Raw genomic sequence first — 15,895 nt, 5'->3', positions numbered from 1 at the left:
ATTTTATGTTGATCATACAATGATCATTTGCCATGGCTGAATCACTTTTATTATGAATAAACACACAAAACCTTCAATCAGGGACTGCTGGTTTTATTTGGGAGCTAGTGCAAATGTAGATAAGTGACACAACATACTGAAAGCCCTCACAGTCACAGTCAGTTTGTCACGGAAAAACGGCTGTAATGAAAAATAATGATGAAAAATAAACATAAAATGTCAGGATTTATTTGACACAAAATACTTGACTAAGTTAGTTAAGGTTCAATAGGTTTAGAGCAGATTAATATATGATACAGTTCACTTATTGATGTGCTCATTATATCAACAGTCAAACAGGAGTTATGAAGTTTTTTAAGTCTGTTTTTAAAAAAAATTCAACAGCTGAGTGCTTGTTGTGTTGCTTGACAAATACATTGTGTCCATGAGTATGATCCTGATTTTTATGATCCTGAAGGGAAATATAATGCCTCAAGAAATCTGTCAAAGTTAAAATACTATTCAGAAATGACACAGCCAATATATCTTCAGCTGGAATTCACACCTTTCTCCTCCAAGTATTGTACCTCTCCCCCATATGGCAAATACAGTTGAATGACTTTCTTTAAATAATTTCCTACACCACTCATTCACTGCGTTTTCATTCACATTTTCATTCATTCTTGCTTTGTTACCATACAGCTCTCAACCAAACGCTTTTTAAAAAGCTAAAATCTTACAATGACAGGAAAGTGTTACACAGACATCAATGAGTCAGCAGCTGCAGCTCGGCAGATGACAAATATTTTTTTGTTTTCTTTCCATCAAACATCTTTTGGAATATTTAATCAGAGCTGTGTTATTTAGCTTTTTCAAACGGTTTTCCAAACGCGAGCCTACTGGGCGTCGATGAGCATGAGATGCACAAACAGGCCGGCTGAGCTGATGACGTCACCTCTCTTGGTCAGCAGCGGGACATGGCGGTATCCTGGAAAAAACAGAAGTGAGTTTTAGCTGTGTCAGCATCAGATCATAGTCAAAAAACACCTCATACATTATGTGACAATAGATAGAACACAAAAACTAAAGTCATATGTTGTCAGCAACTCTTTTTTTTTATCCTGAAGTAAGACATCTACTGTTAAATGCAGTTTGAATTCTATGATAAGTGTTCATGTTGTGAGTGAACACCAGAGAGTGCTGGTTATCCCATCTTAACAACTGCATAATTATTATCTATCAAATAGTTTAACACCTTCATATTTGTGACTGTAAACTGATAATACACTGATCGCCCTCCCACTTAATTCTTCAACATCTTTAGAACCACTTTAGAACAGCAAACTCTTGCTAGCATCAGGGCTTGAAGAGTTGTTTGCTTCCTGCTGTTTGAGCTGGGCTTTCTTACCGTTCTGTACACTGGTGAGCGGTAGACAGTACTGCCCGATGAGATCATTCTGGGATGTTGAATCATAGTCCTCCACCACAAAGCGCACCATGGCCAGCTCTGGGACGTGGATGTCAAACTGGAAGCGCTCGTTCCACATGGGGTTGAAGCCTGCAGGGATGGATCACTGTTCAGCTGGTGCAACTCACTAATATACTACATATTTTCAGCCAAAGTGTGTGACATCTGCTCTGAGAAAAACTTCATGTATGGAACAATTCAGTGTGTGTTATGCTCACCATTGTTGTCAATGTAGTGTGTCTCCTTGCTGGCGTTGTCTGCTGGGACTCCGTAGGTCTCCACTCTCACCAGAGGGTCAACGATGGATTTGTGTTTGTCCTTGTTGAGTTTAGGTAGCTGCTGAGCTGAGATCACCTTTTGTATTGGGATCGGAAACACAAACACAAAAAAAATTAACAATACAAATATGAAAATAAAAAAAAGATCTTGTCTACAGCATGAAAAAGTCATTAGTAAATACCAGAGTACTTAAAATACAAATTCAAACACAAAAACTTGAACATACCCTGGGGAGGTTTTGACCTGCTAGCTTGCAAACATGGATGTTTAACAATGTAGGTGACAATGTTTTCAAAAGAATCGCCTTTGCAAATATTTGTTAGGGATACACACGAAGCTTGTTGACAAGTAACACTGGATGTAAACAGAACTGTGTTTGTTCAAAAGAAAACTCCACCGGGCACCTGTAACTCTCACTACGATCTTTCAGGTTCAACCACAAATAACTCTCACCATGATATGAAAGGTCTTCCTCTTCAGCCAGGGACCTTTGGAAAGTGTGTTGGGATCAAACTGAGACGACAGGCTTCTCTGAAATTCAGGTTTCAGGATGTAACCACAAAAACCATTTGGCATAAACCGACCCTGGTTTAGGTGCATCTCCTTGGAGGGAGTCTGGAAGTTCAACGCCACTTAAAAGCAAATCAGAGAGAGAAGGGAGTGAAACCATTACTCTAAACCATTACAGTAACACTTAATGGCTGGATTTCTGTATATTGTAATGTACTGAACTGTACCTATCTGGCAGCCAACGTTCCACATGGGAACTGGGTTATAGTTGGAGGAGTCAGTTCTGGAGCCAGCTGGGTAGATCCTACTGAGTTTGTCCATGTTGTGATGGATGAAGGCAGTAGCTATGAGCACACATTAAGACACCAACGCTTTAACACACCTTTTCACACTCTGCTCAGGAGAGATCACTATCAAGTTTGTTGTCAACCTGGAACACGTCGGTAAGGTTAATGTGTTTACCTGAAGTCTCAGCCAGGTTGAAAGCTTTACTCTCCTTGAGGGACGACATCTCATAGAAGGCGTGGCTGTCCTTGGCGTGTTCAAAGCCATTAAAATGGACACTCTTGCAGTAGATGACGATGTCTGAGAGCTGCTTGGCAAGTTTGATTTTTGATTTCTAAAAGGAGACGAGATAGAGGATCAGTTTTGTTCTGCTCATTCAAAGACATATATGATATATACATTTAAATGTATACAAATGAGTAATAAGCACTTGACACACCTTTGGTTTAGCTTTTTGGCCATTCTCCTTACAATCTGAAGCTTCATCCTCCTCAGACACAGTGTCTTCTTCTATGGTGCTGTTATTGTTGAAGGCAGCATCCAGTTTGTTTGATCGCTTTCCTTTGATGAGGAACTTTCCCCTCAGCTCCTGCACAGAAACAGACAAAATGTGTTTTTAATAATGTGGCAAAAAGAATGTGTTATTGGTGACTGCTAGTCACGCCCTCTCAACAGCCAATGGCGGAAAGGGAAATGTTGTGTAATGGATAATTATAATTTCACTTGATAGAGGCTGACAATGCCACAGGCATCCATCCCATGGGTGCTACATTTGAACAGGGCAGCCCACAAGGGCTGGGAAACGTCACTGAAAGATGATTTGACGTGCTAATCCCCTCTTTGTGTGTCTCTCCTAATAATGAGAACACTTTTCAGTTCATCTGGGAGTCATAGATGTCTTTACTATCAAAGATAATATAAAGTTTAAACAGAAAAGAGAGTGCATTCCTTGCACGCATTGTGTGCAAACACTAAATACCAACCTCTGTTCACAAACAAAATAAGTGGACAACCACCTCTCTTATCAAACAAGGTGTTCTCTCACACTCTGCAGAGCCTCATAGTCAGATCTTGTAACAACTTATAGTTAATAAACAACTCTCTAAGCGCACACTAAGAAAAGCTAATAAAATGCAAAACTCAAGATCTTGTGTACTAACATTATCAACACATGGAGGAGGAGCAGAGGCTTAAGATTGATGCTGTTTTGATTATGTGGTAGTAGTTTATTTGGCACTCACATAATGAGGGTGGGTGTTACTTTAATCTCATCAGCTTCCTTTCCCAGACAAATCTAATAGTCAAGTTAAAGTAAACAGGAAAGTGAAGAGATCTGGCAGTGGTTCATTAACTTGGAATTTTAAGGTGTGATCTTCCTTTGGTGTATATTTGGGAGGGTATTCACAGCAAGGCTCTGGGCTGTGGACGGTACGTAATATGAGTCAGTGAGCTGAGGCAACACGCCACACACCTCAGGTGAGGGGAAGTTGCTGGGCATGGTGTCGCCCAGAGGCTTTGTGACCAGAGCATCACCCAGGATGGAGATCATGTGATGGGCCATGAGCCTCTGTTGGTCCACGGTGCAGTGATTCTCCAGGGACAGGATCACTGGGTAGTCAGACGTCTGGAAATAAACAAAGAAAACAATCATTCAGCAAAGGTGAAGCTCCGCCTCTCCATAATTGTATGAATGCGACAACATCAGCCGCCTGAAACACCTTGTGCCACAGGTGACCCAATATCTCACGTACTTTGAAAGCGTATTCTTTGATGGCTTTGATGACGTCTCTGAAGAGCACTTTGGATGTGAGTGTGTAGCCATGGTAAATAACAGGCTCGCCGTTAGCCCCATCCCAACAGTCCAGTTCCACGCAGCGACAGCTCTTCATCAGTGCTCTGCAAGGACAGACAACCATTAAAAATCTCACTCCTGCCCTTTTTACATCGCAGAAATGTTTCCAGGAAGCAAAAGAAAGTAGTGTCAGATCCAGACTCTAGTTGTTTAGATGCAATGTGCAAAAAGTAGTCCCTAATATTAGTTCCTGGGACTGGTTAAAATTTCAATATGTCTGTCCAGAGTAGTTACTTTATGTAGGCTTCTGTGCTGCTGGGTCCTCTGAGTTGGTCCTCCATCAGGTATGTGTTGTGTGAGGAGGAGATGTAGTAATGGTTGAAGGGCTGGTGCATGTCCTGATACACGAGTTTGTGGGCTGGGTTGAGGATGGAGCCATCCTCGTTGTGCAGGTACATCAGGAAGCCATCTTTGGTCAAACGCTTCTTCTGTTTCGCTGGTGGACAGAGGACAGACAGACAGGATGAATACAATAGCAATAGTTCACATTATAGCAAACCATGTGACTCTCGATGCTGTGTAATGTATAAAACCCCAAAAGACTAATGATTCTGCTTCTGAGTTAACCCTACCTGTCCCATCCACCTCGTATTTTTCAATCAGCTTGAGAGTGTCCTCCATGGACACCTGTTCCCTCTGCTCATTCAACAGGAAGTTCAGCAGGTCTCTGGCGCTCATCTGACCCTCTGTTTCAGCGTAGTTGCCATAAATCACATCTATCTCCTCCCGGTGCGTCAGCAGGTCGTAGAAATGCTCGATCTCTGAGCCCTCCAGGGAGCCTGAATTGGACCTGTCACATTTCTGTACAACAAGAGACATGATGAGATAACCATGACAAACTACGCATTTTATGGATAATATATAGATCTTTAAATGTTGATACAATGGCTCATTGAACCTTGAAGATTTCCTCTGCGTAAGTGTCGTCCACTTCAACGTTGATCTGTCGCAGGAAGTGTTTCAGCTCCTTCAGGGTCATCTTGTTGTCCTCATTCTTGTCTGCTTTCCGCATGCAGTTGATGATCCAACTGGCATTTAGATGTAAGGATTTGGTTTACACGTAATCTAGCCAAGTACTCACCTCAAGCACTCTTTGAGATATTTCAACAAATTTGAACTAATAAAGAACAATACAACAAATCTGGGACTGCAAGAAAAGCACTTACAATGTCTCCTTCTCAAGAGTCAACAGCAAAGAACTTTTGAGAAATATGTATGCAAACACATTTCCCAATGACAGACTTGGTCAAGGATACTGCTCACTCTTCTGCTGGCGGCTGAGGTTGCTCATGTTGCTGATGATCTTCTCCAGGCCGCTGACCCACTGTTTTGCCTCCGGTCCACTGGCTGCCATCAGGTCGAGATTTTTCTTGCGGCCCTTGAAGATGATGGAGAAGCACTGGTCTTCGACACTGGGCTCGGTGTGTTTATTAAGCCCTTCAGACTGACGGCCCTTGCGCACTGAGTCAATGTCATCAATGGTGACTGTTTGGAGAGAGGAAAGAGGCTGTTAGAGATTCTGGCCCTTAAGGCGTCGCCAAAGGTTGGTTTGGAAATAACAAGAGTTTGCAGATGTAAGCCCTCAAAACATTGGAATGCACTCAGAGAGAAGCCTGGACAAGTCTAAACAATACTTCAACGTGCTGTAATCATTAAAACTTTGAATAAATTGAGTTTGACATGCAACATCCCCTTAGGATTTGGGGTCAAGTCTCTATCTTAGAGTTTTAAAAGTCTTAAGTAATTAGTCAATGGTGGAAACTCCGAGTCCAAAATGTAATTAGAAGAGAAACCAGTTTCACACTTGGAGCTTAATGCAAAATTCTACATTAATAGTTAACTACTAATAGTTTTTGCATCAAGGCTTCAAGTGCTTTTTTTCCTGTATGACTTTCTGTCATCAGCAGTGTTGTTGACGGCTTTATTAGAACCATATATAGATTTGAGTGTGATATTTGGGCACAAACATCGAGTAGCCAGCAGTCACCGTTGGCCCCTTGAAGCCTAACTTGATAATCCTTCCTCAGACAAGTCAGTATCTTGTGACTGCAGACTTTCTGTCCTGATGGGCACAACGACACAGAGCGCCAGAAACTGTTACATCTTATCTACAGGAAGACTTTTGTTTTTGTGTGGCAGCTCACTGTTCTATGGCCTTCACTCACAAGGCACAACAGATAAAAACATATAACTTCAACAACAGCCATTCAGCCAAGCACACTGAATGTCTGGAGAATGGTACAGTGTAAGCTTCTGCGTATGACTCCAAAGAAGTTAATTCATTCATTTGGATTGGTGTTTCTAGCTACCTGATGAATGTGAGATCAATAGTCACTCTCGTCCCAGCTCTGTTTTAGTCTCCAGCAGCTCCTGAGCGAAATATCTGGCTCTTTAACCTCTAAATGCACCACTGCGTTCACTACGTTAGCAACTTTGTCTGTGTGCTGTTTGGTGATGGGCAGCATACAGCAGGTTTATCAGAGCTTTTTCACTTAAACAGCTCCTGGAAATAATGTTCATAAGAGTGGTGAGAGTGAAGTGAAGTTGTGGACCGTAAAACAAAGAGTGGAAAGACGCTAAAACGGCCAACAGAGCCAGTAGCGACCCCTTTTACATTACATGCAGTCAATTTGATCCGTTGTTAATTTAGAAATATTGATTAGTGTAGCTTTAAGAGTATAAAGACTTTATGTCATCTAGCACAACTGAAAATATTTCTCTTCCCAAAGAAGATCCTTCTTCCAGAGATCTGGTGTGTTGTGAGATATGAACTTGCGCAACAGAGTTCTTTCTAACTCAATAACCAACACACAGCTACCAAACATGTTACATAACAACAGTAGGTTGATCCAGACTGTCTAAGAGATGGTCTCTCAGACATTTCTGAACAACCCAAACACATTCCATGGAGATTTCATTACTGCACTGAACAACAGTTTGATGCAATCTGGCTTCGCTTCACCTCTTTGCCTCACACACGTGGACAACACGTGCACTCATGAAATACTACAATCGACATTACTAGGACTAGATTTATGTTGTATCACATCAGATTACCCACACAACGACAACATATACTGAAGGTCTCTGCACACGCAGCCTGTTTTTACCCATTCGTTCATTGGGGGCCAGCTCTGTTGTTTAGCAGCTTAATGTACAGAAGAGCATGCACGGCCACGCATGATGTAATCACACTAAATGGCAACAACCCCCGTTGTAACAAAAAAAACAAAGACCACAGGCTTAGCTAAGAGGCCATATGTTGTAGCTGGGTTACAACCACAGTGTTTCTACCCTTTATATCCCGGGGTTGGAGAGTCTAATGAAGAGCCCCGATTGTTCCTGTGAGAATCGGAGACTAGGGGCAGGATGGATCTAAAGGTCAGACTACTTGAAGAGAAAAACACAACAGTGAGGAGGCGGTGTGGTGAAACACACCCAAGGCTTGGTGGTGCACACTCAGCTGACTGCTGGATGAACAAAATACCTTGGAGGCACTAACCAGAAGAGGAGTGTTTGCTTAATCTGCGCATGCACATTATCCCCAGAAAAACAGACCACTGTAGAGGAGTTTAGGGTTGTGAATTTGGACCATTTTCAGAGAATCCCATCTGGAGAGCTGAACCACAATGTCCAAGTCATGTCATCCGTGTCACGCCGGCATTGCTTGAATACCAGATGAAATTTCACACAATGAGATTATTGTGACAGCCCGACAAAGTTCATGCTTTCTAAAACGCTTTTCTTCAAAGGGAGGACAACAAGAAGAGGGTCTTTCCCTGTGAGGTGGAGCGTTAGTTAGCCATGTCAGTGTGTGTGAAGGTAAACTTGACCTTAAGGTTAATATTCAGCTTGGAGTTGAGGTGGGAAATTAACAGCTGGAAATTATACACAACCATGACATGCAAAATAATAACCACCTACTTACCCAATCTGTTAGACTTGTTTGAATATGAGCCCATGAATATTGTTTAGTCAAATTCTGATCTGATAAGTCTACAAATATTATTACTGTATTAATACTACTACTACTGATGTTTATCTTTGTGAGAAATAGCAGACTGACAGGAATATGAGGGTCACGTTACATTAGATATGTGTGTCATCTTTATAAAGGAAAGTAAAGCCTCTGACATCTACCTCATATGACCCTGACAGTGTGTCCATGCATGTTATCTGTGGGTGTGAATGCTAATAAGGCAAGAGACAGTCACTGAGTGTGGGAAAAAAAGACAGACCAATAAAACAGAGCTTTACAGTCTCTTGGGACTGATGAGAAGTGATGCAGAGTGGAGGGCTTTTCTCCCACACAGTTACAGAGTGTGGATGATTTACAGGCACTACATCTCAGTACTGCTGGAGTACCGCCCAAAATGTGTCCGTAGCATTGAGTAGTGTCAAGTATCAAAAAGTTGGCATCAAATATTCAATCAGATGTTTCCTGGCCTAAATCAGGAAGCACGCTGTAGTTTATAGTTCTATATTTAACAGTGATACATTGAGCAGTTAAACTTGCAATAACCAACGTTTTAGCTATTTGGGGGGAGTCGAATTGTATTGATTTGCAAACATGTTAACAAACAGTTTCCTATTTACCGTAGAGTCGTGTTTCTGACCACCCGATGAATGCAAGTCCATTATTCATTCAGCTCTGTTTTGGTCTCCACCGACTCCTGAGGGAAATATCTGGCTCTTCAGCAGCTAAATGCTCCACTATGTTCACTGGCTAGCCGCTAACTTTTTCTGTCTGCAGTTTGGTGCTGGGTAGGTAGAGTACAGTGGGTTGGCTGCACCTGAACACGACGCTGTGAGAGTGAGAGTGAACCAAAACAGTAAAGTTGGCGTCTGCAAAACCAAAACAACTAGCTGAAAGATGCTAAAACGCTTTGTATAGCCGAGGGAAACTGCAGAGTCAGGTGATTATTATTCACGGGTTTGTCACTACAAGTGACCACTTTCGCATACACAGTGATCCATTGTTCATATATAAATATTGATTATAGCCGCTTTAAAAGAAGGTTCATATTTCTCAGACTAAGGTATTTAATAAAGTATTGGTTTGGTATTGATACCAAGAGTCAGATATCATCGTGGCACTTATATACAGAAAATCGTATCCAGCGCTACATGTATGTCCAGATATCAAGAGTCAATTTTATTTATGACTCTTGATTTGTCTTAGAGGGCTTTACAATATGAACAGCCTCTTTTCTTAGATCCTCGCTTTGGATTAGGAAAAACTTAATGGAAAAAAATCTTTCAGCAGATGAATCTTATACAAAAAGTGGTTAAAAACAATACGTGCTGTCCTCCCACACTCTCTTACCTTATGCCAAAGCACTTTACAGCTGATTGGTAATTGCGGCTTGCTAAAGCCCACAGGAAAGCAATAAAACATGCAGCTTATTTCTGTAAACAAGGAAATGCCTGAGAACTCAAGGCCCATCTCTAAGCGAGTTCGGTCATGTTAAAAAACAGCTTTGACGCATGAGCACATCACTCAATATCACCACAGTGTGAGGATCTACTGTGTCTGTATGGGGGCTATAAGGTGCACTGCTCTGTCTCTCAGTGCTTGCGCAGGGCTCAGGGTCGGGCAGAGGTTATCAGGTGCAGTAGCAGCAGCCGCTGCAGAGGACGTATACATACATTCACACCCTGACAGTGGATCACTGAACCAGGAATCAGAGGAAAATAATCTCTCCCACCCACACGGACAAACATACAGTCAGGATTCACACTAGTATTTTCCAGTCTGTCTTTGGCAGCACTGCAGTATCTGTGTGAGATGTTTCCATTTCACCACTTCTCACATATTCTGGAGCACGAGTGGGATTTGAGGGGTGTGTTTGTGTGTGCGCTGTACAGCAAGAAGGCTATTGTTGAGATCTGAAAGGAGAACACTAAGTTGACAGAAAAGCAGCAGGATGTACAGGTCAAAAAGACAATGGGATGAACTAGCCCAAGTGAAATATAGAATGTGTATATATATATATATATATATATATATATATATATATATATATATACACACACACATAATAATATATATATAATTTAATTCCCCTCTTGCTCACACACGACTTATGCAAACACACATGTAACCCAGTGGAAGATGACACTCACAGGTCTGGTTTCGCCTGAATACTTTGTGGGACTCATGCCACAACGTCTTGCAGTCCTCCTGCAGCTTGAAGAAGCGGTTCTTCTTCCATGAGCTCGAGCGGATCTTGACCAGCTCCCCGCCGATCAGCAGGAACTGTAGATCCACATCTCCCTCCAAACCTGCAGGAGTGGCAAGAGGGAAATTATGACATTGTTATTAAGGGGAGATAGTTTCCAATACACTGAAATGTTTGGCAGGTTTCCATTTCCTTAAAGGGATTCTGCAGTGAGTTAGTGTTGCACTTCACTTCACTCACGAGAGACAGATTTAAAAACAGTCAAAATCATAGCAGAGATATCCTGATTTTTTACATTTCCCATAATGCAAACAACAGCATATTTTGCTTGACCCTCCCTGCTGCCTAATGTCTAATAACATTGTGATTATAACCCACACGTTTGATTTTTTCAGATTTTTCATTTTGTATTATTAATTTGTCTGAAAAAGACCCTGTAGTTTAATGACAGAAATCTGAGCATAGTCAGCTGATAAATGTGTGATTGTGAATCTTGTCATTGTGTTCTCAGCAGCGTTTCACAACAGATGAGCAGCGCCAGTGGCTTATCATTCAGGTGAAGTGCTGATTGTGGCTTTCTGGGAAGGGTGTGTGACATCTGCCGAAAGAATCATTGACAATTCATGTACAATGCTGCAGGAAGCCACAATAAGCTCACAGGACGATGTTGTCAGGACAGAGTTTACTTTATTTGTTTTCCATCTGTGCAGATGTGAGGTAATGTTGGTGTTAGTCAGAGTAAGTGGGTGGGGACTGGACTTTGCACACAGCTTTTGGCATCACACAAGTTTAAAAATGTAATCCAGAGCAGTTGAGTGAGAATGTGTGTTACTCTTCACTAAAAGAGAATGTCCTCTCAGTAAGCAGGGCATTTGAGGATAACTACATTCACTACAACTCAGCTGGGACTGGGTCAGGGTCGTGGGCAGGGCCACAACATTACAGGCATTTCTTTCCCAGATCGCACCACAGACTCACAGAGGCTGGCAGGCAGGGAGGAGGAGGACTGGGCGACGCGGCTCGAGAGCTTCAACACCGCCTCTGCTCAGTCAGGCTTTCTGTCTGCGGCTGAACTCCGTCAGCTTCTACTTGTTTGTCACTTCCTTTTTCCGTGTAATGTACTTTACCGTGATGAAGAGGGGGCACACGTTCTCAGTCGCCCACCAGCTTTATGTCACGAAAAGGGAACAGCCACAACTTCCACAAGTATGTTTCTGGTTTGTAAAACTTCCCAAATCATAAACGTGAGTCATGCTGTCCATTTGAAGGAGGTTTATGATATTCAGATGAGTTTCTTTTCCTTTTTTTTTTTTGCAGAGTAATCAGTTTCAGGTGCAAGGTTGGATAAGACATTATCTTGAACCCTACAGAACTGCCTACACTCTGTGAGGCAAGCTAGGGCAAGAGCTAAGGTGTAATGACAGGGAGTGATGCCTCTGGGGAATTAGTTAATGATAAGGGTTCACACACAACCTGTGAGAGGGAGTCGGTGTCCTGTCTTTGGGTACAGAACAGTACTCTGCTTTTTGTTTTTCCAGTAAGAAAATAGTAGTTTGAGAAAGAGCTTTGAGATGTGAGGACACTTTGTTATGCTCCAAAAGTCCCTTTTATGAATGCTAAATGAAAAGGTTGACCAAAACAAACGAGATGGTGCAACAGGTTGTTCCTTTATTAATTTCCCTCATGTATTGTCTTGTAATAGCCACTCTGTAGTCGAGTAACAGTTTGCATGTTACTGCTCTGCTGTGCTCTCATTTAAAATGACTAATACATCATGAAACTCTGCAGAATGACAAGAAACACCACAGAGGAGTTCCCATCTGTCCATTAAACTCTTTTTATGTTTTAACGCCTTCCTGTTTGTCTCTCTTTTGAAAGACAGAAAAATAACATGCCATTTTCCACTGCCTCCTCTGAGTTGTCATCATGGCAGAAAGACAGAAAGAATTCATCGCTGCAGGCAACGAGGAAGCCTTCATAAAGCCCCTTTACTGCACAACTATCAAAGCACCACACATATGTTACCTCCCAGCTACAAAAACAGGCGATTTATCCTGCACACATGATAAGTGATGTATGTTGACAAGATTAAGATCTTTCTAAATCCAGGTTATCTAAACATTAGGTGTATGTGTGCGCGCGTCATTCTGCTCGGCACCTAAACTCAGGCACATTTTGCACCTTTTGGGGGACTTACCGAGGCGTTTTCCATTCTCCTGCGCAACTTTTTTCACCTGCTCCTGGAAAGCCTTTTCCTCGGATTTTGTCCTTTTCGGACGTTTATGCAAACAAGACATTGTGGAACAAAGTTTTTTTTTAACAGTAAAAAAATAAAATATCCGGTCGCTGAATCTGTCCTCGATGTGGAAGAGAAGTAGGCACCACGTATCCTAGCCCCCCCCCCCCTCATGGGGCGGGTCTAAACTCTGCAAATCTACTGCCCTGTTATATTCCCTGCAGCGGTGACTGTCCACAGCTGTGCACTTTAAACAGGGGGGGGGGGGGGGGGGGGTATATTCAGTAGTCTTACCTTCTGTCTAGAAATCTTTCTGGAGTTAAAACAACTTAATGTTAGAGAGCTGGGACGCCTCTGATTGGCTCATATGATCCATTCCGAGATTTTGGAAAAACACTGTCAAAGTTACTTCCTTGCAGTAACTAAGAATCATTTTCCATCGCTTTGAGAAAATAAAATAACATTATCGGCCACATTGTGACTTTAAACACATGTTGCATTGTCCTGAGATGCACTTGACAAGTCTTTGTCTTTTTGGCGTGGCTGCATGCATAGGCTACTGTTTCTGTTTCCAAACACAATTAGTAGACTAAAATCTGGAATATGGATCTTGACATGTTGAATCCTCAATGAGCTGTGAAATAGCGCCACCCCATGGCGGATATGTATGGAAATGAAACCGTGATTTGATTGACCTGTTTGAAACTTCTTGGTTTTCAACTCAAATAAAATGTTTCCGTGTTTTGTAACTATGTTTTTTGATAATAAAACATATACTGTGCTTGTACCTTATATCCTTTAAAATCTGTTTGCAAGTCAACAAACCAAACAAGCATCCCGGCTGTGATTAGAAACGTCACCTGCATGCATTTGATATTCTCCTACTGTGTGAAACGTGATATTTTCCTGGCAAGAGACACGGCAGCAAACAAAACCACTGCCCCCACCCTGAATATCTGGAGGAAAAATGTTGGCGTAAAGGAAGACAACAAGCAACCCGGTGTTGTGTCAACAGCAGCATTAGACTGGCTACATGTTGGGAAGTATTTATCTGACGCCCATCCGGCACCCAAACCACAAAAAGCTTGTTGTAGCTCTATGTATGGATTTTTTCTTTCTGATTTTCCTTTATAAAAGCTTCTCGGCTACTCTTTGATACAGGGTATTATATAGACCTATAAAATAATAAAACAAAAAACTCTTAATTCACGCATGAACTTAAAGTATACTGAATATTCCCCTCTCCTCCAAAGATGGAAACACTGCAACAGGTGAGCTCTTGGATACAGTAATAGTAGAATTAAACAGGAAGTGCAGTAAATCTGTAATCTGTGCGTCACCAACTCACCATGTTTCCCAGTTGTGCCATTTGACTCCATTCTGATTTCAGTCCAAATAAATCACCACGCGCCGGGCTAAAGTCCTCTTCTTCTCGGCTATATGATAGGAATGATCACAACCATAAGTCTTGTCTGTTTGTCCCATGTAGGGGGAAAAAATCCAATCTGTGTGCCCCTCTGAGCCGACCCACACAGTGCGCAGTTAATGCCTGCCCATCAGGCTCTTATGCGCCCTCAGTCCACACCCACTGCAACACCGGTCTGACAAGTACAACACTGTGTGTGCTCTTATGACTTTCATTCAGCTCCCTGCCAGTGGAAACTACACCTCTGGATGGAATTCTACCAGCACAGACTCAACATAAACACTTGCACAAGGTCCAATGTAAACCTTGATAAGATAATGTTATATGGGCGCCTTTACTATATATGCATTAACTCATGTGTTGTGATTTTTTGTGACATTCTGGCACTTAGTGTGATTTGATTTATTTAGGGTGTTGCCCCAGTGTGGTACAAACCTGCCATTTATAGTCTGAGGTGTGCTCTCGCCTCTCCCCTCCACTTGTTTTTACACTGCACAGTTAATGTTGGGAGTACTATCCCTCCACATCACAGCATGTCTGTAGTCATCATTATTGCAATACCTAAGGTCTTTACGCTCTCTAGGCCTGCTGACAAAAGGCATCAAGACATTTCAGCACAGTGTTTGCTGAGTGTTGATTCAAACAGAAATATGTGCTAAAGCAACAATTCAAAGCTAAATGAGCAGGTGTTGGTTATCATGCATGCCTAGCCCATCTCTTGTGAACACAATAATGCTCTTTCTGGCCACTGGCAAATTATTAAAGCGGTCTTGGTATGTTGTTGTTGCTGGTGTCACTAATATGGCAGAATGCTTTGAAGTGGAAGTAGGTAAATAGCGTTGCATTGGACGCACAAGTTCCTGTTTATTGTTAGAATTGGATATATGAGGGCTTAGACAGATCCCTCTTTGTGCCTCGCCATTATCAGTGTCTCCCAGCTTGTTCTGTCCTATGAACTCTCACGCTGGGGCAAGTCTTGAGACCCCCCCCCCCCCCCGCCCCCCCGCTCTGTCTGGCAAACCACGAGGAGCAAAAAAGTGAGCTCAACAATTGCCCCTTTGAGAATCCCACTTGAGCACTGCATGAGCTGATCAGCGAGTTAAGGATTTTGTTTTGGGTATCTTTGAAATCTTGGCCTCCTAAACAAAGAACATTGACTTTAGTATGTATTTCAAAAGCATTAGTTCTTATACAAGAACTGGTCTTTTTGCATAAAGCTCTCCAGCACTTTGAAAAGACTTTGCATGAGTCTGCTGAAACCACCTATCCTTTTCAGCTTTTTCAGTACCTATTTGTACTTCTGCATTGCACAAGGACAGCCAGCTACTCCTTCTATGTAGTTTCATGGACATGAAAGCACACGGGCCACAGAGACGATGCCACACCTCACTTAGCAGTACAGTGTGCGGGTGTGATTGTTTAGTAAATGTGTTGCATCTGGTCTCATGAGGTAGTCTGGCTCATGTGGTTCAGTTTGTCAGGTGAGTCAGAAAATGCTGCAGAAAATCAGGAAATCATTTTAAATGAAACCTATCCTCATTCAGTGAAATCAAACAATCACAGACTCAATTTAGCATGTGTTTGTCAGATTCAACTTTAAATTCCTGGTTAGGGTTAGGGTAAGACTTTAAATATAAAGTTTTGTCAATTCATGTGATGAGTTGAATGAATATGATTA

The 15,895-nt window shown here is 42.1% G+C and overlaps 1 protein-coding gene across 2 annotated transcripts; it reads right to left on the bottom strand.

Annotated features, from left to right (window-relative positions):
• Nucleotides 1-77: 77 nt before the first annotated feature.
• Nucleotides 78-14,313, bottom strand: plcd1a (phospholipase C, delta 1a). 2 transcript variants are annotated; one of them, XM_070927855.1, is made up of 15 exons: nt 14,140-14,313; nt 10,500-10,658; nt 5,630-5,858; nt 5,272-5,401; nt 4,946-5,174; nt 4,608-4,809; nt 4,273-4,417; nt 3,993-4,145; nt 2,961-3,110; nt 2,699-2,855; nt 2,464-2,580; nt 2,180-2,358; nt 1,666-1,801; nt 1,388-1,537; nt 78-967 (listed from the first exon to the last, which is right to left on the bottom strand). In XM_070927855.1, exons 1-15 carry the CDS (start codon nt 14,168-14,170, stop codon nt 876-878), a joined length of 2,259 nt encoding a protein of 752 aa, XP_070783956.1. In that variant the 5' UTR covers nt 14,171-14,313; the 3' UTR covers nt 78-875. The 2 variants fall into 2 exon arrangements, with proteins under 2 accessions (XP_070783956.1, XP_070783955.1); XM_070927854.1 differs by lacking the exon at nt 14,140-14,313 and adding an exon at nt 12,753-12,897.
• Nucleotides 14,314-15,895: the final 1,582 nt, after the last annotated feature.

This window comes from Enoplosus armatus, chromosome 21 (assembly GCF_043641665.1).
Source record: "Enoplosus armatus isolate fEnoArm2 chromosome 21, fEnoArm2.hap1, whole genome shotgun sequence".
NCBI classification, from domain to species: Eukaryota; Metazoa; Chordata; class Actinopteri; order Centrarchiformes; family Enoplosidae; genus Enoplosus; species Enoplosus armatus.
This window is presented reverse-complemented; position numbering and strand designations above follow the sequence as displayed.

What these genes read in the sequence shown, in the direction of transcription:
- plcd1a (XM_070927854.1), bottom strand. Translation starts at nt 12,852, where the DNA reads ATGTCTTGTTTGCATAAACGTCCGAAAAGGACAAAATCCGAGGAAAAG. An exon ending in GCAACTTCCCCTCACCTGAG is followed by an intron (nt 3,111 to 3,992) that starts GTGTGTGGCGTG and finishes GTTTCTGTGCAG; the next exon opens with GAGCTGAGGGGAAAGTTCCT. An exon ending in CAACCTGGCTGAGACTTCAG is followed by an intron (nt 2,581 to 2,698) that starts GTAAACACATTA and finishes GTGTGCTCATAG; the next exon opens with CTACTGCCTTCATCCATCAC.